We start from the raw sequence: 26,276 nt of genomic DNA on the forward strand, positions 1-26,276 counted from the left end.
AATAAATAAAAAATATAATGGAATGTTCTTTTATTATTTTATTTAAAAAATAAACGTCTATTAATATAGACCTATTTTCATGATCAAGGTCTGTTTTGATGATACATATTAAAGTAGGTAGGGAATGCTACCATAAATTCATATTTGAGAATGTAGTTAAACTAGACGAATTTTCTTGTTTATTTTTTTAATATTTAGGGTTCTATTTAATTAGCCGGCAAATCGGTACGAGCCCACTCATTTGGCGACTCGTGGACTCCATTGCCGTGTCCACCCGCCCGCCTCGCTGATCTCGAGCGCCTTCGCAGGAGACGTTGGCGTTGGATTTGAGTCGAGGAAGACGAAGATGGGGTTGTCTCTATTCGAGGTCAATATTCAAGTTCAATTAACCGCTCTCGTTCCAGATTTGAGCTGGTGTTGCTTCTGTTCATGATCTGTGCTTCCGTGCTTTGTTTTGGTCAGGGTCTCACCAAATCGCTTGCCATGACTGTGTTATCGGAGATCGGCGACAAGACATTCTTCGCTGCCGCGGTTAATTTTGACGCTCTGTTTCTTTTTCTTCTTTTGGTGTTGCTATAAGATCTTATATCTAGTGATATGAAGTTTTGGATAGCATTGGTTCTTGGGTAAGGTAGGACTGCGTTGGCATTGTAATTTGACTTTTTAGTCCAGAATGGTGTTTCGTGGAAATTATGAAGGTAAATGAAGGATAGACGCTAAACATGTGGTAGTAGAGTTCTCGTCCTGTTTTATTTATCTCGGAAAGAAGTTGAAGAACACAACAATATGCCAAGTTTTGTGATGGACGAGTAGCTACTTTTGCTGTTTTTGATGTAGTGCCCTAGGTCGATGCTAAACACTAGTTCGATCTTTGTCTTTCACATTATTATATTCTATTGAGCATCTTCCATGCAAGAGCATATGGAATCCAGGATTGTGAATATTGATACTCTCCATATCACCTTTTCATAATGCTTAGCTGATGTCTATAATTGTCAATCTATTAGTTTTGAATTTTAGTGACTGTTGCAGTGGTCTTGGGTTCCATTTGAGACCCAAAATATGATTGCTGATTCACTTTGAAGAACACAACAAATTGAATATCTAGCCTTATTATACTTCGTTATTTTGATTCCTCCACTATGAGTAACAATTTAAGCTCAGTTTCAAATCAATCTTTCTTTAAATAATTTCTGGCCAAGTCTGTGAATCATCTGAGTAGATAGCTTTTCATTTGCATTTTGGCTATTTGCATTGTGATTGTGTCTAATCCTGCAATGCTATGCAGATTGGATAACTTCTCTTTGTGTTGCACAAACGTACAGAAGCATAATAGTGGTTACAATCTTAAGCAAAGAAATTTTCCTAATGTACAAAACATACTTAGGCTTTTCTCATCGTTTTGGTGTTTAGTTCTCTATGTTTGGCTGCAGTAACTTGAATCATAGGATATATGCTACAAGATGAGGTTAGATGGAAATACAAACAATGAAAGCCCAATGACATAAAGATGCAAAAATGTGCATGGTTTGCTGTAAAGGAAGAGTACTATCTCCTCACGTAAACAATAACTTAAAGTAGCACACACATGAGTACCATAGAATGACTATAACTAGCTTGAAGTTACTACCTTTTTTGGAGTCTGTCAAACTTCTTTAATGAGGAGGTTATACCTTCAAGTTGTCATGGGAGCATACAAACAATCATTTAATGATCAATTTGGTTGGAACTGCAAAAATCCATAAGGCACATATTAAATCACCACAAGATTCTACAAGAAGTCTTTGGAGAAACTAAATGTCTTCCCTTGGAGTTACCACTATCACCAACAACTAAAACAAGACAGGAAGATCGCAGACTTCACCAACGTACGTTAATGCCTTATGGTTTCCAACACTGTGAGAACATTGTGATTGGATAATGTCCAGGTTATAATATTGAAGTGAAGTAATCAATATTTGATTTGTTGCCACAATTATGTAATCAATATTTGTTTTGTTACCACAATTATGGGACCAAATATGATACAATGATTTTTTTTTTCTTGAAAACAAACTTGTGAATTATCTTTTTGAGTTTTGGATAATTGATTCTGTTTTTCCATGATATTCTAAACACCGATTTAACCTTGCATTCTCTTCTAAACACTGATTTAACTGACCATGGTATTCTAGAAACTGATTTAACTAACACTGCATATTTTTCATCATAAGATCTTAGCAATGCGGCATCCTCGCAAGATTGTGTTATCGGGATGTTTATCAGCCTTAATTGTGAGTTGCATGCGTTACATCTTTATTATGTCTTATTGTTTTTTTTTTTGCCTTTACATCTGTTGCACTTGTTGTTGTAGGTTATGACCATTTTGTCAGCCTCTCTTGGTTGGGCTGCACCTAATCTGGTAAGCTGTTCAAGATCAGCAAGAATCACCACTTTTTCTTTGCCATATGTGTTTACCGATTGAATTGATCTATCGACTGACAGATTTGCTCAAGTGTACATTTTGCAGTAATTTGTTCTCTTCTGGTATTACATGAATGAGATAACTCTTGGAGTCATATGTACACTGAAGTGATTTGGATAGATGAAATACAAGTACTAATAGTTGTAGTTAGTGTTGGTGCAGGGATCACCAGATAATCGAACCTAAGTTTTGATTATGGCAAAAGGTTCAAAGTTAAGGTTACTTGTTGTCTAACAAGTGTGATTGAGCTTGTAGGAAAGTCCTAATTGTTCTTAGGCAAAAATCCTAGTTGACACTAGGTAGGTGGAAAACCCTAGGGGAGGTAATCTTAGGTCCTAGGGGTGGTAACCCTAGGTTATGGAAAACACTAGGGGGAGGTAATCCTACGTCCTAGGGGTGGTAACCTTAGGTTGTGGAAAGTCCTAACTGCAATTAGGCAAGGTGAAGTCTTGGCGGGTTGAGTTCTTTGGGCGAAATCCTAGAGTCGGGGACTCTAGATGAAAATCCTGGTGGTCGCAGACTAGGTGAAAGTCTGTACGGGTCATGGAGCGGATGTTCAGCATGAATACCTGAAGTCTCGGGCGTTGAGCAAAAGTCAAGTTGGTCTGGAGGACCGGGGTGACAAAAGGTAAACTCTCCTGAGAGGAGTAGGTGAGGACGCGTTCCCCGTTGAGGGAACAGTAGACGTCAATTCGGCCTAGGGCTTCTGGGAAATCTGAAAGTCAGAATCGGACAGTCCGGAGACTGTCAAAAATTATCTTTTATAGTGGTTTATTATTTGCTATTACTCTAACTCTATTTTGCAGGAGACTAACACTTTTGCAGGGTTAGTTTCAGCCTTGATCTTTTGCATTGGGCAAAATGTATATGCATGTCTTAAGTAAATAATCTTTTTTAACGTTCTGAATTTCAACTCCGAGATAAAGCACCTGGTTTGAATCTGCCAAATTATGAGGCAATATAGTAGATCTTTGTGGGGTCAATTGGTTTAGGTGATCTTCTTTAAGGAGACATTGGATCAGGAGACATCTTAGTTGATGCTGGAAATCATGTTGACTTTTGGTAGGATCAGCTAACTACTTAATCTAGTTAGATAATTTTTTGTCATCAACTAGATTACATTGCATTATTTATATACACTTCATTTAGATCACTTATCATAAGGTGGCTGAAGAAGGGGAGCCTTGGCGCAACGGTAAAGTTGTTGTCATGTGACCAAAAGGTCACGGGTTCAAATCTTGGAAACAACCTCTTGCAAAAAGTAGGGTAAGGTTGCGTATAATAGATCCTTCCCCGGGACCCTGCATGGTGGGAGCTTCGTGCACCGGGCTGCCCTTATCATAAGGTGACTGAAATTATAAATTTGGGAATTAGAATAAATTAGTTAATAGATTTAAAAGCTTCCAACTGTCAAGTGCTATGTGGTAGGTTCTCATGATTTTCCTTGGTGGAACTCATATTCAAACCTCCTCAACTTTGACTTTGCTTATGCTTATCATTATGGCTCTGCCAGCATAATCTATGACCTCTTTAGCAGCTAGCATCTTAACTTTCTTTACATGTTAGCTTGAGTTGCCAAACTTCATGGAACATATCATATACACTATTGGTACTTGAACTATTTGATAGTCATTCTTTCTGTTTTTTAATATTCTTGTACGACCTTTTGTTAACTTGATTTAACCCTTTTCTAGCAGTTATATGGATAAATATACTGATTACACAACTTGAATTTATAGAGCATTCAGATTCCAATTCAAGTTGACCATTGAACATATATTGCTTATGTTTTTTCTTATTTGCACACTTAAGAAAAGAAATTAAGCAGCAGATATGCTCTAGAGTCCAAAACCTGAAGAGAAAGTTATAACTATTTCTAGTCTTGTTAATGCCTTTTCCTTGCACTTATAATTACATTATATGATAATCATACGCAGCTCTGGCATTTTGCCTTATACTCCAAGTTAGATTGGTACTTTTTCTGATGCAGATTTCTCGCAAATGGTCACACCATATAACAACCATACTGTTCTTTGGTTTCGGTTTTTGGTCGTTATGGGAAGGTTTTACAGAAGATGGGTAAATCTTTTAAATCCCTCCTTCAGTCTGTTTCAGTGTTATCTCGTCTTTCACCTATATCAGGTGTTTTAGTATTATCTGACATTATATTTAATATTCGTGTAGTGAGGCTGAAGAATTAGCAGAAGTAGAAGCTAAATTGGTTAGTTAAAATTATCTTTAAGATTTAGTCTTCGACTAATATCATGGGTGGAACTTCATTAAGTTTCTTCAAATGTTCAGAGTGCCGATTGGAAGGCTGAAGGAGATAGCTCCAAAAGCAATTTCAAGGTTTTTTTTTCTGTGCATAATTTCTGCATATAAGCTTTTAGGTTTTCCACATCCAAACTCTAGTGTCTTATTTCTCACTTTCCTATCATCTATACAAGACAACTGCAAGATCACAGGTAGAATAGCTAGAACCAAAGTTGTCAGAACAAATTTAAGCTTACTAGATTTACTTACTGCCAATAATTCATCTAAGTTGTTTAAAACTTTTATAATTTGTTATTTTTTAGAAAAGTAGCTAGAATTCTTTTAAAAATGTTTATTTTCTTAAGAAAAAGTCAATTAGAGGGTTTATTAGGATAAGTTGAGTCATTATTTATAAAGATGAGATATTGTCAATTTATAAAGGGGTAAAGAACACATGCATCATGACAATTTTCAGTTAATAAAGTTTTTTTTTTCTTTTTCAATTCCTTGTGTGAGATCTTCTTTCTCTATGTGAGGTTGTTATCCAAGATAAAGTGGGTTCATTCATAATGATGCGTGCTTTGGAACGCAAGTGTGTTCTTTTGAGCATTTATTCCAGCAATATCAACTACAGGTTTAGCTGCAGAAAAGACTAGAAGTAGGAGCTGATCTCAATCTATGCCTAAGCTAGCTTTTTCTGTCTTTTTCAGTCTGTGAAATGTCAAGGTCGCTTTTTCTGCTTCACAGATCTGCAAAACTTTATGCTATCAATCAGACAATTATAGAATGACTCCAGAAATTATCTGACCTGTCCAAAAGTCATTCTCTTCTTAGAGCTCTAAAGTAAACAATAATCTTCTTCTGATGCAAGACTAGCGCTTGGCTGAAACTTGAATTAAATGGCCAATCTGCAAGCTGAAAAAATGGGAGGCCTTCTCTAACGCATATTTCTTTTCCACAAGGAAATCTGTGGTTGCAAGGATCCATGTAGCCAATCTTATCTTGTTGCTTGAAGTTTCTTATTATTATTATGAGTAGGATCAGCTGGTTCTCTTGACTTCGAGTAATAGAATTGCAATCCTCTCAGCAATATTTTTTTTGATATTTTTCTCATAAATTTCAGACAAGGGCCTTACCAAATTAACTCATCCTATGCAAATATTTTGCATGTCACATTGCACAATTTTATATGTAAAAGATTTCATTTGAGCAGAATTTTGACTGGAACTTGCATTATTGATACTGTCATACGATTGTGTTTATCGATAGCAGAGTGATGATTTAAAGAAACAGCAGCGGCCATTTCTAACCCAATTCTTCTCCCCCATCTTCCTAAAGGTAGTGGCTCTAAAGAAACAAAATCTAAAATTATTCTAAATCCTCAGCATCATGTTAAGTGCTAATGCAGGCATTTTCCATCACTTTTTTTGGTGAATGGGGTGACAAGAGCCAGGTAAATCATGGTTAAAGCTAATAAATTCCTTCCCTTGTAGGATATTTTCACTGTCTTACGCTGATTTGTTTTTTGCAGATTGCTACAATTGGATTGGCCTCCGATGCTAATCCACTGGGTGTAGTTTTAGGTGGCATTATGTACAGCCTCAAACCCTCGTCACTTTTTTTTCCTCCCATTTTCTGGGGAATAATACTAATATATGCGCATATATTTCTTTTTTATTTGGATGACAGCGGACAAGCATTGTGCACGACAGCAGCAGTACTTGGAGGAAAGACCTTGGCATCACAGATATCGGAAAAAATGGTGAGAAACCATTTATATTTGTCGCATAAAGTTCACAACTGAACCCATATTTTATAAAACTGGACCAGCGGCTTTTGCCAAGCCAAAATCTGGTTCAACAGGAACAGCTCGGTCTTGTCCAGTTTTTGAAACACTGGACTATCTCACTGGAATTGATGATGAACATACCAGTGTTTCTTAACAGTGGGCCAGCTGATTTTCTGGATGTAAAATCTGGTTCCGAAAGGATTCTTCTATTCCATGAACTAGACCAGTCTTGCTTCTGATTCATGTTGGTTTAACCGCTCGGTCCAGTCCTGCTTCTGAAACACTGAAATATACTTTGCTAGAACTGATTTCATGTATCTCATAAGTGGATTGGCGGTTTTTTGGTTCAACTGGGGTTCTTTTACTCCATGAACTTTATCACTTTTGCTTCATTGCTTGATCTGCCTGGTTCCAATTTTGAAAACACTGAACTTGCTGGAACTGATGCCAGATTAATCTGACTGCAGGTTGCGCTCTCCAGTGGCGTACTTTTCTTAATATTTGGTCTCCAGTCCTTCCTATCCGAAGCAGAAATCTCATGAAAGAAAAGGAGAACTTAAAAGTGCATTTGATGCCTCCTTACTGGACGAAGCAAAAGTACCCATGGCAAAACACCCTATTTCTCCTCTCTCATCTAAACCCAGAAAATCAATTTATTGGCTGCTGCCCATTTTGGAAGCAGGATGAACACTCTTTTTATACATATGGTCTTTTAAACAAAAATCATATGTTTGATCAAGGATTCTCGTAAGAAAAAAAAACAAAAGCCAAAATCATGCAAGGATGTTTTTATTGCACTTAGATTTTTTTTTTTTATGGTATTGCTGGTGAGCACTTATTTACTCTAAAATCGGAGCTAATACATTGGCTGAAGATTTGACATGTGGTAAAAAATGATTTGTTCACTCTAGTATTTTTGTCAATTTATTTTTGGATGAAGGAGATAAATCATGAATAATTATTTACTATTAGGGTAAATCGTCAAGGTATAAGGTAGGATACATCAAGATCTTAAAAAAATTTTATATGGTAATATCTTTTGTCTTCCATCATCTTGAACTTTGACACTGTTTACGTGCGGGAGGAGAGAGGGGAAGGATAAGACGTGAAGAGGGAAGGAAGGAATATGTTTATTTGGACTGGAAAATGGAGTCAGACCGAAGTGTTTTTTTTCGTGTTTATTTTGGATTTCAATAAAATTATGCTCTTATTTTCTTTGTACATAATTTTGTTTATCCACCCAAGTTAATTTTAGTGATGTTTATATATATATATATATATATATTCAGATTTTACCACTCAATTACTTTTATAATAGATAGTGAAATTTTTCCGTCCATCATATAAATCTTATAAATTTTATAATAGCACTGTAATTACTATATATATATATATATATATATATATATATATATATATATATATATATATATATATATATATATATATATATATATGAAAAATACACAACTCATGCAATGATGCACATCTATATACACCCAATTTTCCTTCCACACTATCTTACAATTGCCTAGCTAAGCTCTATCTTTGCACATCTTTAACATTACGGAGGCATGGAATAAACGCCTCCTTGCCATATGCAATTAAAAATTTTATAAAGTAGTTAATAATCTAATATAAATTAAAAAGTAATTTTTGATGATAATATAATTGAAACTTTTAATTATATGTTATGCGCATATAGTTCAAGCTTTTCAATAGGTCAATGGAAAATTGTGGTACGTTTTATTTTTTAAAAAATTATAAGATCGTCCTTTAAAATATTTCAAAATATAGGGTGCCTTTTGATATATTGTATATATTTTAAATGGTATCTTTTTTATTTTCGCCCTAAATTTATCTGGTCGTATGGGGTAGGTACTCTACGTGGCATTATTTCATTGGAGATATGACCGGACGTGAGCTCTTTATATATATCGATGAAAGCGTCAAGGAGGTGAAATCCGAAGTCTAAAAGAGGAGATCGAAGAGAGAGAGAGAGAGAGTCTTGCGCAGGGTTTTCCGCGTTGCTCCTCGACGAACTCAATCGCAAGGTACCTTTCCTATCCCCTTCTGCTTCGATTTCTTCTCCTCGTCTCCATTTTTCCCCACTGAATCGGTCTTGTTCTTTGCGTGGCGAGGGTTAGGTTTTCTCCTTCGAATGGTTTTGTTTTTGATGATCAGCATTTTCTCGATTTTTAAATCGGTATTAACCGTGTATTTTATCTTCTGCGGTGATGGTTGCCTGGTTGGTTGGATTATTGTTTCTTTTCTTTTTTTCCCCCGAAAACATAATGAGGTTTTGATCTTAAGTTTCGTTTTTGTCGGTGGCCGTCTTCTTTTCTGGATCAAGATGATTTGGATTATTGGTGTAAGATTCAGTGTGCAATTTCGCAAATGCTTCAAATCCCTTTTTTTTTTTTTTTTTTGCACATATAAATTAGGAAAGTATTGCTCTTTCTTGCCTTGGCTAGGTAGAATAATTTCCCTTTCTTTTTTTTTCAAGATTTTTTTTTTCTATTTGAAGCTGAAAAACTAAAGAAAATCTCTCTCTCTCTCTCTCTCTTATTTTTTTGGCTCAATCGTTTTGATTTATCTGTTAAACGAATCATTATGATCTGGTGTTTGGATATAAAATAGTTGGGAAGACATTATGTTCTTGTTCTGGATCTGTTTACTTGCAGGTTCTATAAGACAATAGTTCACTAGTTTCATAAAGAGTAAGGAAGGATGTCGCAGGAATCATCCCGTGAGGACAATGTTTACTTGGCCAAGCTAGCCGAGCAAGCTGAACGCTATGAGGAAATGGTTGACTTCATGGAGAAGGTTGCAAAGACGGTTGACGTGAAAGAGCTTACAGTGGAGGAGCGCAATCTCCTTTCTGTGGCCTACAAAAATGTTATTGGGGCTCGCCGTGCGTCGTGGCGCATCATCTCCTCCATTGAACAGAAGGAAGAGAGCCGCGGGAATGAGGGGCATGTTTCCTCGATCAAGGAGTATCGTGGCAAGATTGAAACGGAGCTCAGCAAGATCTGCGATGGAATTCTGCAATTGCTTGATTCTCATCTCGTACCTTCTTCCACTGCTGCAGAGTCCAAGGTGTTTTACTTGAAGATGAAGGGGGATTACCACAGGTTCACCAACAACTGAGTTCATTTTTCTTCTTGTTTGATACATTTATATCAGAAGGGCTTAATTTTTCACTTCAAATAGGTACCTTGCGGAATTCAAGACTGGAGATGAGAGAAAGGAGGCTGCAGAGAGTACACTGCAAGCGTACAAGTCTGCTCAGGTTTGATCCTAATTGTCTCTTCACCATGAAAAATCAACTTGTTTCAATAGTCTAGACGATTGTGAATCACCTACAGTCTGCTATTGGTTACATAATAATTTTGTTTGTCAAGGATGCACTAGAATTTATTTTTGACTAGACTACATTTCTATTGTTATATTTTTTCTTAAATTCATTTCCAAATTTTACAGGACATTGCCCTGGCTGAACTGGCTCCAACTCATCCTATTAGGCTAGGTCTGGCTCTTAATTTCTCAGTATTCTACTATGAAATTGTGAACTCTCCTGATCGGGCTTGCAGCCTGGCAAAACAGGTCTGACTTTCTAATATCCTTTTCTTAAGTGTGTAGACATTATCATCTTTGATTATAATTATATTGTGCACTAATTTAATATAATAAGTGATAATTGACAATCTTATGTATGATTATATATTAAATTAGATGTTAAGGGCTTTCAGTCTATTTCTTTTACTACCTTGAAGTCTAATGAGGAAAGCAGACACATATACCACATTAAGTCAAGTGGAAGAAACATCAGCTGCCATCTTGATAGTTTTTATTTTGCTTACTCGTGGAACGTTCTTAAGAGTCAGATTGAGTCCATTTTGAGTCCTAGTCTGACCGGGAGCAAGGTGATAGGCTATTCAAGTTTACTTGATCTTTGATTTGGCTTATCAGATTTTGCCAAGTTTTTAGTAAACTATTTTGTATAGGAGCCATGGATAATGAATCTTGCTATGGAACCCTCTCATTCATAGCTGATAGAATTTTTTTTTTTTGAATTTATTGGTTGAGGCTGAAAGTTCAAATTTTCAACCTAGTGATGCGATAGCTTTTACAATGTTTAGTTCAGTGATACTTCATTCGTTTCAGTTTGTGAATGTAGTCTGGAATTGCTTCTTCAAAAACTACATAGTTCCTAATCCGTCTACAGGCTTTTGATGAGGCTATCTCAGAGTTGGACACTCTCAGTGAGGAATCTTACAAAGATAGCACATTGATCATGCAACTTCTTCGTGACAACCTAACCTTATGGACCTCTGATATTACTGTCAGTTCTTCCCCTTGATGTTTACTTTCCCTTCCTATTAATTTTGTCTTCCTCACATCTTTTTCACATTTATGCCTTGCTTTCAGGAGGATGTTGGAGATGAGATCAAAGAGGCCCCAAAGCGTGAATCCGGGGAAGGACAGTAACAGGAAGAGCAAGCTTGCCCTGAGATCGATGCTGCTTGATATTCTTGAGTTTGTGGTTTCTTTCATGTAGTCTTGGTGTGCTAGAATTTCTATTCGAACACTGTCGTTTGGTCAAGAATGTGGAGGTGAACAGTAGCATGAAGTAGGTCTGTCGCTTTGTTTTCTTGAGTTTGTTCTCCTTTATTCTAGTTTTGATACGCTATGCTTTCTATTTGAATTATCGTCGCCTTTTGCTTGCGTACTTTGGCGCATCGCTTTGAGCCTATCGTCTTCTAGGGCTTGATCATGTCATTATTTCACTGATACAAATTCATTAAGATATTTTGCTCATACATTTATTAGGAACATACTCTTTTGCATGTCTACCATTCAAGATGAATAGATATTTTGCTTAGCAAAGTCCATACACGAATTGCAATATGGATAAGTAGATTGTTTGCCATTTATAATATGGATACTAATGTATACTTTTCCAAAAATTGATAAAATAGTGTTAGATTTATGTATAAACCCAATAATTAATACACCAAACACCTAATGCAATTGAAAAGTTAAGAGCATGATAAAGAAAATGATAGCACATTGGATGAGCTATAAGTGATGGTATGTTTGTCATATGAGGTTGCGGGGTCGAATCGTAGGGTTGTCGGGGCGTAAATTTTTGGACTTTGTGCAACTCATCCCACCATCACTTATTTTCTTGGCTATTGTGATTCCCCTTTTGTGATGGTTTGGGGTCGGGTGCAGCGGGGGTGTTGGGGTGAGCGATTTCATCTTTTGTCGTATCTATACTTATAATTTTTTTTCTTGGTTTATTGTTGCTAATAAGTTTTTTTTGGTCTTCTCGTTTGATACGTGTGTTTGTCATAGTTTCACATCACCTAACTAGAGTATTTATTGGTTGTATAAAAATATATGTATGTACCATCTTAAACATCTCTCTAAGTTTTTCTTTAATAGCTGACTTTCCCTTTAATCCTCTCGTTTTTTTTTTATTTTTTCTATCCTCGTATGCAGTTCAAATTTTCTGTCCCGAAAACTCCTCTGTCCTTCTGTCCCACGTAGAAAACGACAAGATGGAAGAGTGTTTCTCGTGAGAAACACATGACGCCGAAGACCAAAAATGCCGAGAAATACTTTCGCGATGCAGTCCTCTCTGTGCCCTAACCCTTTCTCCTTCCCACGGCTTTTATCCCGATGAAGGCCCGCCGGTGCGAAATCCCGTCGTCTTCCAACTGTCGACGGCAATAGGCAGCACCATTGAGGTTGCTCCCTTCTCCTTCCCACCTTCGACGCGACCCCTTCCCACCTTCGACGGCAGCAAGCAATACCCCACCTTCGATGGGAGAAGGTAGCACCATCAACACCCCCTTCCGAAGTCGATGACCTCCCCTCCCGAAGGCATCCAGGACCTCTAGTTTCGTCTCCGCCTTTCCTCGACAAAGATCATGCTTCGTCTCCGCCTTTCAGGTATATGGTTCTAGAAAATTTTGCTTCTTTTTTCAAGTTCTTTATCTGGTGGAATCATTTTATTTTTTATTTTGTTTTTATATGTGTTTTTGTTTCTACTTCTGGTGGAATCTGTGTTCTTTATTTGTGCCGTGTGATTCCACCAGGTATGTGATGTGTTCTTGAATCTTAAATCAGTTTGTTTCTGTATCTGTTTCTTGTGCCAATTTGCACTTTCTCTTTCTGTTTCAGTTTCTTGTGCCAATTTGCACATGTGCCAATTTCTTGGTAAAAATATGATCTGCGTAGCCATTATCTATAACTATTTTGTTATCATATTGTAGAATTAACATTGTGATATGTGTAGAATATATATACATTTCTTGATTGTTTTTTTTTTTTGTTCGGGATCAAGGTAATTATCATGGAATTGTTGTTGGTTGAATCTACGAGTTGTCGTAGGTTGAATTTTGATGCAAACGAAAACTGTCGGGATAATGAGTTTGATGTTATTGATGAGGGTACAAACTCTACTATGTTATTGATGAGTTCTGACACATCTATCATAGAAAAATTGATGCCAAAAATCGATATGGAATTTAAGACAAAAGAGGATGCCTATGAATTTTATTTGAAATATGCTAAACAAGTTGGATTTGGCATAAGAAGGAGTAAAAGGAGTAAAAGCCACAATGATAAATCGGGTAAATTAGTTGACAGGATTTTTTGTTGTTGTGCACAAGGAAAAAGGGGAAAAGACAAACGAGATGTTTATGTGAAATCTCATCATCCTGAAACAAGGTTTGGTTGTGAAGCTAAAATGAAGATTAGTTGTCGAAAAAATGACAACTTGAGTGTGGAGCAATTTGTTAAAGAGCATAATTATTATCTTTCAAGTTCAAACAAAACTAACCTCTACAGAAGTCACAAGAATATATCTTCTTCTGCGACAATATAGATTGAGATGACAAGTGATGTAAGAATCCCCCCAAAAACATCTCATGATCTTATGGTGAAACAAGTAGGTGGGAGGGAGAATTTAGGTTTTATTCCTCAAGATACAACAACTACTTGCGATCCAAAAGAACAAGAAATATCAGAGTTGGTGATACAGGAGGTGTATTGGAATATTTACAGAAAATGCAGTTTGATGATCCTAATTTTTTTTTATGCTATTCAAGTTACTGAAGATGATTTGATAACTAATATTTTTTGGTGCGATGCTAAGATGAGAGCTGATTATGACAATTTTGGAGATGTTGTTTGCTTTGACACAACCTACAAGAAGAACAATGAAGGTCGTCCAATTGCGTTGCTTGTGGGTGTTAATCATCATAAGCAATCCATAATTTTTGGTGCATCTTTATTATATGATGAAACATCTTTGACATTCGAGTGGTTGTTTGATACATTTACTAAAGCTATGTGTGAAAAAAAAACCAATAACTATACTTACAGATCAAGATGCAGCAATGACAAAGGCTTTGACTTCCAGATGACCTGAAACTCATCATCATTTGTGTATTTGACACATTTATCAAAATACGGCAATACATTTGAGTAGAGTTTTTTCTGAGTTCAAAGAGTTTACTAAAGATTTTGCCTCGTGTATATATAATTTTGATGAAGAAGAAGATTTTATTTTAGCTTGGAACATGATGTTGACCAAGTATGCACTTGAAGACAATGATTGATTGAGACATATGTTTTGCATAAAAGAAAAATGGGCTTTAGTATATGGACGACATATATTTTGTGCAGATATGAATACAACCCAAACAAGTGAGAGCATGAATAGTATTATGAAAAGGTACGTCACTTCTCAACACAAGTTTTTAGACTTTTTCAATCATTTCCAAAGACTGCTTGATGATCGTCGATATGAGGAGTTAAAAGCTGATTTTAGATCAAATACAAGTGTTCCATCTCTATTGTATCCAATTGAAATTTTAAAGCATGCATGTTATATTTATACTCCTGAGGCATACAAGTGTTTTGAACAAGAGTGGTACAAATCTCATGATTCCATTATACAAATTTATGAGGATGTTGGATCATATACAAAATACAAAGTTACTTCTCACAAAAAGAGTTACCATCATATAGTTACACTTTATTCATGGGGTTAAAAGATTGAGTGTAGCTGTAGAAAATATGATTTTGCTGGGATTTTATGTTCTCATATTTTGAAAGTATTTACGATGAAAAATATCATGAAAATCCCAAGCGAGTATATATTGAAAAGGTGGACATGAAAAGCAAAAGATGGATACTTTGGAGTTATTGAACTTGTTGCAAATAAAGGTAGTTTGGATCCAAAAACTTGCAACAATATGCGATATAAAGAATTAAGTGGATTGTATGTTCAACTTGTTACAAAGGCAGCAGAGAGGGAAGACACTTACAAGGTTGTTAAAGATAGTTTGTTGAGTATGTTTCAGATGGTGAATGAGAGGTTACAAGTTAATGAACTAACTGTCCAACACTCTATTGAAAGGGAGTTTGAAATTGGTGAAGGAAACTCTCTTGGAGTCAAAGGAATAAAAACAAAGAAGAAAGCAGTTTCAGGTAAGAGATTGAAAAGTGGCTTAGATAAGATTTCAAAGAAAAGAAAAGCGGCGAGGAAAAATAATCAAACATTAACAATGGTTAAGGTTTCACCCCCTTTCTTATTAAAGTGTTGTTTATTTGTTGTCATTTCATTTGAGAAAATATATAGAATTAAATCATTCTATTTTTTTTTGTATACCAGGCTATAGAAGAGCATTATGAAAGTATATCTAGCATGCCTAGTGTTGAAGGTTTGAGTATGGCCGAAACTCAATTTCAACCACTTTTGTCAACACAACTATCTTAGGTTCACTCTGATATTGGTTATTTTCAGACAAATGATCGGGAACGATGGTAAGAAACTAACTCTTCTAATGGATATTTAATTGTTTTATAATTTGAAAGGATTTAGAGAGCATCTAAGGAAAAAGTAGACTAGAATTAGAAATGTATTTTTTTCTTCTTGGATTGAATGATATTTTTGTTAAACCATTGCCCTAGTGGCTTATATCGCATATGAAAGATCCTTTTTCTGCTCTATAAATAGCAGCCTATCATGGTTTTCATATCTCATCAGCAACTGTTCCCTTTGCATTTCATTGCTCCATTTTGCATTTATCCCGTGGCCACACATGGAATACTCTAGTTTGCACCGACAGCTTGCCACAATGAAGAAGAGTTTCTTTGATCAGGTTAAATTTCTGTGCTTCATCACTTTAGTATCTTTGTTTTTTGCAGAACTCACAATTACCTGTTGCCTTCCTAAGGTCTATAAATTATTGTTTGCCAATAACTACAAGACAGTAATACAAACAATAATTTTCTTCTAAATATAGTATAGCAATAGCTAACAGTGTAAGAATATGCATCCTACTATCTATTTAATTCTCCCGTTTTATGCTTCCTTACTGTATAAAGAGTTTCTCATGTAATGTTTGTTGATGGCTAATGCAAAGTCAACATTGTTTAATGAGCAACTAAGACACACATATTGTCTGATGGCTAGTTTAAATGCTTAACTTTCCCGTCTCAGTTACTACACAAAATGTTGATGTCAGCATGCAACATTGTCCTATACTTTGAACACTAGTACTGAGTTTTTTTCTCAGTCTGATGGCTAGTTTTTTTCTCTCCAGGAACATCAATTGTGTGGATGTTGCTACAATGGAATGCATGTCAACAAAAAGTGATTGATGTCAATATAGGTATATGTTTATATTATGTTATATTAGCATGCATTGATGTACACAAAGATAATTGTTTCCTAATTGTGAATATCTTATTTTTGGACATCGCAGGCCAGAGGAGGGTTTATTTTACGTAACAAAGAGTGATGATTGATGTCTCCTTTCCATTCTAATGCATGTAAAACTGTGTTCTAGTAACTAAAACGACATTTGTAAAATATACATATTTCTTGTTATTTAGTGAACTATGAGTCCGCAATTTTGGTTGTGATTGAACCATGTTTCTCTATATTGTTGATCAAATTTGCATAAACGTCTTCAAATTTGTATAAATAGTTGTGTGAAAGTTAGTAATAGCAATAGTATGTACATCCATATCCATGATAACTATCATCTTACAAGTTTGCTTCTTGTTCTTTTAATATAAAAAAATAGCCATGGTAACAATTTTGCTTCGTGAATTTGTTCAAATTTTCCAGATTCCTCATCTTCCTTGTCTCTATCGATCAAGTCATATAAGTTCACTAAAAGCCATTAGAAAAAATGATCGTGTATATTAACAATATCTTTGAGATTAACAAATAACAATTCAAAGTGGGAAGCAACCTTGGCAATGCGTGCTAAAGATGGCTTAGACATGGATAAGCAAAGATAATATCATAACATCATTTGTTAACATACAAAGCTAACTGAAGAATACATAACTAATATTCATCCATAAACAATAAAAGCACATGTCAACATCATTCATAATTATATTTCTTTATCACATTACTACTAAACCAGACCAACTAACAAACAAAACAAATATACAGCTAAAAGAAATAAGTCCACTGCCACTAATATCCAGGCGATAAATGGTACATTCCAATTTCTCATATTGTGTCTAGGATAAGCAATGTATTCACTTCCTATCCTAGGCTCCACTCTTGGCAACATCCTTGAATGTATATTACTGGTGTCTTCATTTAGTCTAGTATCAGACCTTACCCACCTTAACCGTCCATATTGCTTACATCCATAATATACTCTTCCTGGGTTGTTGATTGATCTAGATACTAGCACTAATGCTCTTAGTCCGCAATACCTGCATTGTACATTTTCAAATTTTGTATGGTCGATACTGTTGTTACTTGATAATGTCATTCAACAACAACCTAAAAAAATAAAATTTAACAAAATTAGAGCTAATTAAGAGAACCCCTTCAGAGTCCGAAATGAGACAAATTGAATCTTCAAAGTAAAGGAAAAAGTATCATCTAATTTATGTGCAACTTATAATGATGTACCTCATAATGATGTGCCAATTATGTCCCTTCGACTGCTAGTGTTTTCTTAGTAAAATGTTTACAAAATGAATCTAAAAGGAAGATTCTTTATTTATGTTGTAGTTTTTTCAAATTTGTCTTCATGCATCAAATGTTCTACATTTGAAGCTAAAATATAATTATATAATTGGTTGTAATGGAATAAATCACACTTCATATTGGCATAAATTGACACAAGTGCAAATTGACACAAGAAAATTGGTACTCTATCGCCATAATACCGGATGTGAAATTAATCCTAAAATACATATAACTAATATATCTAGTCACAAAAAACTCTAACAATATGTTGCTTTCTAGTGCATTTTAATTTAGGATTTTATGTTGCTCTAGGTATTATGTTAAAGTTAGAATTCTTTTTCTTATTTAACTACAACATATCATCTTTATGGCTTCTCACCAATATTTATCTATAGTTTTATTCTTCTGTGAGTTGAAAATATTTGCGCCTATATCTATGTTGCTCTGCAGTTTTATTCTTCTTGTCAATTGGATTGGTGGAACACTAGAGAAGAACAAAGACTTGACATTTAGTGACATAGAAAAAAGAAGCAAAATTGTTTCAAGAACACAGCACATACCTGGTGAATCACACAGCACAAATAAAGAACACAGATTCCACCAGAAGAAGAAACAAAAACACAGACAAAAACAAAATAAAAAACAAAATGATTCCACCAGATAAAGAACTTGAAAAAAGAAGCAAAATTTTCTAGAACCATATACCTGAAAGGCGGAGATGAAACTAGAGGTCCTGGATGCCTTTGGGAGGGGAGGTCGTCGACTTCGGAAGGGGACGTCGATGGTGCTGCCTTCTCCCGTCAAAGGTGGGGTGCTGCTTGCTGCCGTCGAAGGTGGGAAGGGGTCACGTCGAATGTGGGAAGGAGAAGGGAGCAGCCTTGATGGTGCTTCCTGTTGCTGTCGACAGTTGGAAGACTAGGAGATTTCGCACCGGCGGGCCTTCGTCAGGACAGAAGCCGTGGGAAGGAGAAAGGGTTAGGGCACAGAAAGGGTTACGTCGCGAAAGTGTTTCTCGGCGTTTTTGGTCTTCAGCGTCATGTGTTTCTCACGAGAAACACTCTTCCATCTTATCGTTTTCTACGTGGGACAGAGGGACAGAGGAGTTTTCAGGACAGAAGATTTGAACTGCCTCGTATGCCAACACACTCACTTTAACATCCTTATCTCTGCAACTCTCATTTTATGCTCATGTGCTCAAGTTATAGTCCAATATTCAACTCCATACAACATAACAGGTTTATCTGTGGTTTTGTAGAACTTTCTTTTAAGTTTTAAAGGTATTTCACAGTCACCTAATGCTCTTCTCCATCTCAACCATCTTGATTGTATTCTATGTAAGATATCTCTCTTCATTCCTCAATCTTTTGTAAAAATGATCTTAAATATTTAAAATTCTTGGTTCTAAGTAACTCATCATCTCTTATTTTAATTGATTATGTCTTAAAGTTATGGAGATGGTGCGCTAGGCAGATGACTTTGTTGTTGATTGGAAGAAGACTCTGGAATAGAGAAGGAAATCAAGCCTAGCACTCCTCCGGTGCACTTCTTTCTATGCACATACAAAGAGAGCAAAGAAACGTTAGCGCGAGAATCAGGGAGGGAGTCCTTAGTGTAGACCCTGTAAAGTGGAGAAGAAGATGAACAGTAAATGTGTGTGCGTAATGTAAAACGTGAGGACATTTTTTCATACCTGGCCAACGGAGAGAATCCCTTTAAATGTTGTCTCACATAATCTTCGTAATAATGAGGCAACAGGGAATATTTGATGTCAAAATATGTCTGGTGATGGAAGATGTACAGCTTGGAAGAGGTGTATGTTGGGGATCTTGTATGGCCGACTAGAAGGGAGGTTGAATAGTCGGTCCCCCCAAATCAATCGCTTCCTACATATTTGTTAGCACAGTGGAATATAAACAATACAAACACAAATATGAAAGCTAAAGACAAAGAAGAAACAAGCAAACTACTACACGTTGTTTAACGTGCTTCAGAGATAAGGCTCATACTCCACGGCTGTCCGTAAGGTGGACGATCCCGATCCATCGGTCGATGACTCCCCGGCAAACTCCGACTAGCTCACATAGCTCTTTGTGGGTGGAGAAACCTCACCACAACTCTCACAAGAACACTTGAGACATTAGGGCACAGGTAGACTACTAATAGGGGTTAACCACCTTTATTTTGTCAACCTTAACCAAGCTCCAAAGTCTTGGTTATTGATCCGGTGATAAGGATGGGGGATCCTCGTTGGAGGAAGGTCAACGACACGTGGAGGCCAAAGGTCGAGAGATTCAATCCTGAGACCGGCCGACCGGACGAAGCGGGCCGACCGATCGGGCGATGCAGGCCGACCGACCGTGAATCCCCCGAACCGAATGAAGACAATCCGACTGGGGGTCGGGTTTCCGATGCTCATAAATAAAAAGGGTTTCAAGGCCGAGCGGGATGTCCGTTCGACTGGGGCACCAGGCAACAGAGGCAGGAGCAATCTCACCCGAGCATACGGCCGGGAGTCCTCCCGGTCAGACCAATACCTACAACCGACGACAGAAGTAATACGCCTACCGAGCGGCCTACCCGCTCGGCCCTAGAACAGACAAGGAATGCAAGAGAACAAAGGAGACAGGGGATAACATCATCCTCGGGACACCTGTCGCCGATAAGCAGCAGAGTTGGCGGCCGAGTCGTACACAGGATCATACGGCGGAAGCTTCCACCGTCACATCCGGGATATGCTCGGACGATTGCGGAATGACGCCAGAGGTACTTTTCTGACAGAGGCTTGTTAAGGTATGTTTGGGGAAGCGTGTACGCATAGAGAAGCGTGCTAGCGCCTCCCCGGGGTCTTATATAAGGACCCCCAGACGTCGATGAAGGTATGCACAAATCTTTACTGTAGCCATATTACGCTGCCTCTCTCGTTGCCTGACTTGAGCGTCGGAGGGTCGTCGCCGGGAAACCCCTCCAGGCTCGGCTTCTTTGCAGGTTTGCCGGAGATCTACGCCACCAGTCGGAGACAGCGGAGCGTGCCACGTCCCTAGCGTCCGTCGACTCAGCGCTCGGACAGAATCAAATTGGCGCCGTATGTGGGAACGCACCTGAATCTGAGCCAAGAAGATGGAAGAAGCTGAACGTCAACTTCTGGTAACGCTCTCTCCCGAAGAGCTCGAAGCACTAGTCCAAGCGCGAGCAGCAAAAATCGTGGAGCAACAGCTGAAAGCTCAGGCCGAGCGGGCAGCGTAGCAGGCGACATCAGCCTTGGGGGGCCGAGCGCCATCCGAAGACAGGCAGGAGCAGCTCCCGGATATCTTTTCATCGGTCTCTGTTCCAGCAGCCCTGATACCTTTTCATCGGGCTCTGTTCCAGACGCCCTCGGAGGTAGCGCAAGCTAATCAAGACAAGGGATCTTCATCGGAAGAAGCACCCGTCCGGGACGTCAGAAAAGGAAAGGCGCCCCGAACGGACGCGTCACCCGAGCGGATCAACCGACAGTTTTCAGACGCCATTCTTCGCGATCCACTGCCGAGGCATTATGTGCCCCCTGCGATCGGGGAGTACAACGGGACAACCGACCCAGACGACCACCTGGGTAAGTTCGACAGCACCTCCACTCTGCATCAATACACAGATGGTGTGAAATGCCGAGTGTTTCTCACCACGCTTTCGGGATCGGCGCATCGGTGGTTTCGGAGACTACCGGACGGCTCCATCACAAGTTTCAAGGAATTCCGAACGGCGTTCCTCCATCATTTTGCAAGCAACAGGCGCCACCAGAAGACAAGAGTCAACTTGTTTGCCATCAAGCAAGGCGCGAGGGAGCCGCTCCGAGCATACATTCAGCACTTCAACCAGGTGGCCATGGACATTCCAACGGTCACCTTGGAAACAATGATGAACGCGTTCATGCAAGGGCTCATGGACGGTGACTTCTTCCGCTCGCTCATCCGGAAGCCGCCCTGGGACTACGACCACATGCTGCACAAGGCTAACGAATACATCAATGTGGAGGAAGCCCAGGCGGCGAGAAGACAAGAAGCCCTGAGTGACCAACCAGCTTCCGCCGAGCGGAAGCATCCCATCAGTCACCAGCCACCCAGAGGACCGCGAGCCGAAGCCGCCCGTCCTCATCAGCACACTCGGTCGCACGCCGTCCAGCAAGTCGCGGCTGATCGGCCCAAGCCCAGGGGGAATGTATGGACCCCGATGTTTTGTTCACTCCATCAGTCGGCTACTCACAACACCCGCGACTGTCGAAGCCTCCCCCCATCGCTCATCCCGCGCCGAGGAGTTACCGCCGCCGATCACCTTCACCAGACCGGCAACATCGACAACGGAGTCCCGTTCAAAGGATAGAAAGGAGATCCCCTGAGCGGCAGCATCGTCAGCAGCTCGGAGCTCACCATCGGGCATCACACGAACGACCTCGACCTTCCGCTCGGGAGGAGGAAAATAGGGGCAACGCATCTCGAGGAGAGATCAACATCATCACCGGAGGCCCGACCGGCGGAGATTCCAATAGAGCCAGAAAGACACACGCAAGGCAGCTGAGGATCCACGCGGTCAGCTGCAGCCAGGAAAGGGCGAGCAGTCCCGAGATCAGCTTCGGGCCCGGGGACCTCGAAAGAGTTGAAGTCCCTCACGATGACGCCCTAATCATTCGAGCGGTAATAGCCAATTATACTATTCACCGCATTTTTATTGACACAGGCAGCTCGGTCAACATAATATTTAAGAAGGCCTTCGACCAACTGCAAATTGACCGAGCTGAACTACTACCAATGATGACCCCCCTCTACGGATTCACGGGGAACGAAGTCTTGCCGGTCGGCCAAGTCCGGCTGGCTATATCGCTGGGAGAAGAGCCGCTTAGAAGGACGAGAACCACAAGCTTCATTGTGGTTGATGCTCCTTCGGCGTACAATGTTATCTTGGGACGATCGGCTCTTAACGAGTTCCAGGCGGTCGTCTCTACCTTCTGCCAGAAGATCAAGATCCCGGTGGAAGATCAAGTAGGGGAGGTGTGGGGAGACCAACTGGCCGCTCGAAGATGCTATGTGAAGATGGTCCGAGCCGAATCCAAGTCCGCTCGGAAAGTGCCGCGAGTCGAGGTAAATACTATAATCGAGAAGCCACCTTCTTTAGTTTATGAAGAAAAAGAGGAGGTGCAGATTGACTCTTCCCGACCGGAGGCCACCACCTTCATAGCATCCGATCTGGAGGAGAAGCAGAAGGAGAAGTTGATCAAATGCCTACGGCGAAACTGTGACGTCTTCGCTTGGTCGACCCATGAGCTGTCAGGTGTCTCACCAAGCGTAGCGCAGCATGAACTTCATGTCCGACCGGACGCTCGGCCGGTGAAACAAAGGAAGAGGGACTTCAGCGCGGAGCAGAATGTAATCATCCGGACGGAGGTAGAGAAGCTTATGGAGGCCAACCACATAAAGGAAGTACAATTCCCAAGTTGGCTCGCAAATGTGGTTCTGGTCTCCAAGCCGGCCAATAAGTGGAGAGTCTGTATCGACTTCCGAGACTTGAACAAGGCATGCCCGAAGGACTTCTACCCCCTGCCTCGGATCGATCAGCTGGTGGACTCCACGGCCGGGTGCGAGCTGATATGCATGCTGGATGCATACCAAGGCTACCATCAAGTGCCGCTCGCCCGAGAAGACCAGGAGAAGGTCAGCTTCGTCACAATGGATGGCACCTACTACTACAATGTAATGCCGTTCGGGCTGAAGAATGTATGAGCCACCTACTAACGTCTGATGAACAAGGTCTTCAGGGAGCAGATCGGACGCAACTTGGAAGTGTACGTGGATGACATACTTATCAAGTCTTTCCGGGCGGCTGATCTCTACGCGAACATGGAGGAGACCTTCCAAACATTGAGAAGCTATGGCGTTAAACTTAACCCTCAGAAGTGCCTGTTCGGAGCAAAAGGCGGGCGCTTCTTGGGTTACATTGTGACCGAGCGGGGCATAGAGGCGAACCCCAGCAAGATAAAGGCATTGTAGGACATGCCGCCTCCCAGAAATCTCCGAGAGGTACAGTGTCTCACCGGTCGAATAACAGTACTGTCAAGGCTTATCTCTAAGACCTCCGACTGGAGCTTGCCATTTTTCAAGATTCTCCGTAAAGCCACCAAGTTTCAATGGGACGAGGAGTGCGATCAGGCATTCGAGGAATTGAAGACTTACCTGAATTCCTTGCCCGTGTTGGCAAAACCAGCCGTAGGTGAGCCGCTCCACATTTATTTATCTTCAACTGAGCATGCTGTGGGCTCAGCATTAGTAAGGGCGAGTGGCGAGGAACAACCAGTGTACCTTTTAAGCCATATCTTAAAGGATGCCGAGTCTCGCTGATACTCCGAATTCTTTGGGCTCGGCTTGACCACATGGGAGGAAGCTGGGTGGATGAGCTGCTGGGAGTCCTATGGTCAATCCGCATGACCCCTAAGGAGGGAACGGGAGTAACACCGTTCCACCTAGTGTATGGAGGCGACGCGGTAGTCCCAGTCGAAGTCAGCGTAGAGTCCGTCCGGATCAAGAACTACGACGAAGATAATTTCGAGCGGAGGCAGCTAGAATTGGACTTGATCGACGAGGAGCGAGCCAAAGCGTCCGTTCGGCTGATGGCCTATAGGCAAAGAAGGAAGCAGAATTACAACCGCCGCGTGATTCCTCGAGCATTCCAGGTGGGCAACTTGGTCTGGAAGAAAGTGAAGTCGGTCGGGGACGTAGGCAAGCTGGAGGCTCCCTGGGCGGGCCCTTCAAGGTCATCTAGAAGCTCCGATCTGGAGGCTACTACTTGGAGGATGAGGATGGATGGCGGCTGGATAGGCCATGGAGCGCAAACCACCTCCAGCCCTATCGGGCCGGATGAAAGGTGTGCCGATGTAATATATTTTCATGAATATTCTGTTTGGATGTATCTTTTGGCTGCAGGAATGAAAGTTATAAGAAAAAAGCAAAGGCATGAGCATTGTGCACCCATCAGATAGTTGTATAAAGGCATGGTGAAGACCCCGTGCCGTTCGGCCGGGCGTATATTATCCGAGCCAAATGCTCGATGGTGAAGACCCCGTGGCGTTCGGCCGGGCGTATATTATCCGAGCCAAATGCTCGATGGTGAAGACCCCGTGCCGTTCGGTCGGGAGTATATTATTCGAGCCATAGGCTCGATGGCGAAGACCCTGGGCCGTTTGGCCGGGAGTATATTATCCGAGCCATAGGCTCGATGGCGAAGACCCTGGGCCGTTTGGCCGGGAGTATATTATCCGAGCCATAGGCTCGATGGCGAAGACCCCGTGCCGTTCGGCCAGGCGTATATTATCTGAGCCAAATGCTCGATGGTGAAGACTCCCGTGCCGTTCGGCCGGGAGTATATTATCCGAGCCATAGGCTCGATGGCGAAGACCCCGTGTCGTTTGGCCGGGCATATATTATCCGAGCTATAAGCTCATTGTTGAAGACCGTCGAGCAGCGACGTTAAATCTTAGAGTCGGACGGGCGACTATAAACCCCCCCCGGCTTGAAGACCGTCGAGCGGCGACGTTAAACTCTAGAGTCGGACCAGTGACTATAAATCCTCCGGCTTGAAGACCGTCGAGCGGCGACGTTAAACTCTAGAGTCGGACCGGTGACTATAAACCCTCTAGCTTGAAGATCGTCGAGCGGCGACGTTAAACTCTAGAGTCGGACCGGCGACTATAAACCCTCCGGCTTGAAGACCGTCGAGCTGCGACATTAAACTCTAGAGTCGGACTGGCGACTATAAACCCCCTGGCGTGAAGACAGTCGAGCGGCGATGTTAAACTCTAGAGTCGGACCGGCAACTATAAACCCCCCGGCTTGAAGACCGTTGAGCTCCGACGTTAAACCCTAGAGTTGAACCGACGACTATAAACCCTCCAGCTTGAAGACCGTCGAGTGACGACGTTAAACTCTAGAGTCGGACCGGCGACTATAAACCCTCCGGCTTGAAGACCGTCGAGCGGCGACGTTAAACTCTAGAGTCGAACCGGCGACTATAAACCCTCCGGCTTGAAGACCATCGAGCGGCGACGTTAAACTCTAGAGTCGGACGGGCGACTATAAACCCTCCGGCTTGAAGACCGTCGAGCGACGACGTTAAACTCTAGAGTCGGACCGGCGACTATAAACCCCCCGGCTTGAAGACCGTCGAGCGGCAACGTTAAACTCTAGAGTAGGACCGGTGACTATAAACCCCCCGGCTTGAAGACCGTCGAGCTCCGACGTTAAACCCTAGAGTCGAACCGGCGACTATAAACCCCCCGGTCGGAAGACCTTCGAGCTCCGACGTTAAACCCTAGAGTTGAACCGGCGATTATAAACCCTCCAGCTTGAAGACCGTCGAGCTCCGACGTTAAACCCTAGAGTCGAACCGGCGACTATAAACCCCCCGGTCGGAAGACCGTCGAGCAGCGACGTTAAACCTTGGAGTCGAACCGGCGACTATAAACCCTCCAGCTGGAAAAAGATAATAAAAAGGTCGACCCGTGAGTCGAGAGGCTGATCGGCCAAGGTACCAAAGGTACTTCATGAACATCTAGCGGGGATTCCATTTAAAGAAGTGGGGGTGTTCAGGCGACCGGCTTAGTTACAGAGAATACTTCGTGAAAAATTCCTTTAGAAAGCGAGGCAGGACGAGAAATGATTAACGAGAAGAAAAAGGGGGGAGACGCGAATGACAGTAGTTCGCGCTCCGATCGGAAGACACGAGTA

General features: G+C 40.7%; 2 protein-coding genes across 3 annotated transcripts; both read left to right on the top strand.

Moving 5' to 3' along the window:
* Window positions 1-206: 206 nt before the first annotated feature.
* Window positions 207-7,300, top strand: LOC121997318 (GDT1-like protein 5). 2 transcript variants are annotated; one of them, XM_042551669.1, is made up of 12 exons: window positions 207-367; window positions 463-531; window positions 2,214-2,273; window positions 2,354-2,401; window positions 4,455-4,543; window positions 4,649-4,685; window positions 4,766-4,813; window positions 5,987-6,055; window positions 6,126-6,170; window positions 6,249-6,310; window positions 6,407-6,479; window positions 6,974-7,300. In XM_042551669.1, exons 1-12 carry the CDS (start codon window positions 347-349, stop codon window positions 7,046-7,048), a joined length of 696 nt encoding a protein of 231 aa, XP_042407603.1. In that variant the 5' UTR covers window positions 207-346; the 3' UTR covers window positions 7,049-7,300. The 2 variants fall into 2 exon arrangements, with proteins under 2 accessions (XP_042407603.1, XP_042407604.1); XM_042551670.1 differs by having other exon boundaries at window positions 5,990-6,055.
* A 1,116-nt stretch (window positions 7,301-8,416) lies between these two features.
* LOC121997319 (14-3-3-like protein GF14-C) lies at window positions 8,417-11,238 on the top strand. Its single transcript, XM_042551671.1, has 6 exons — window positions 8,417-8,560; window positions 9,191-9,640; window positions 9,720-9,798; window positions 9,990-10,112; window positions 10,735-10,851; window positions 10,938-11,238. Exons 2-6 carry the CDS (start codon window positions 9,237-9,239, stop codon window positions 10,995-10,997), a joined length of 783 nt encoding a protein of 260 aa, XP_042407605.1. The 5' UTR covers window positions 8,417-8,560; window positions 9,191-9,236; the 3' UTR covers window positions 10,998-11,238.
* Window positions 11,239-26,276: the final 15,038 nt, after the last annotated feature.

The sequence above is a fragment of the Zingiber officinale genome, chromosome 6A (genome assembly GCF_018446385.1).
Source record: "Zingiber officinale cultivar Zhangliang chromosome 6A, Zo_v1.1, whole genome shotgun sequence".
Classification (NCBI taxonomy): domain Eukaryota; kingdom Viridiplantae; phylum Streptophyta; class Magnoliopsida; order Zingiberales; family Zingiberaceae; genus Zingiber; species Zingiber officinale.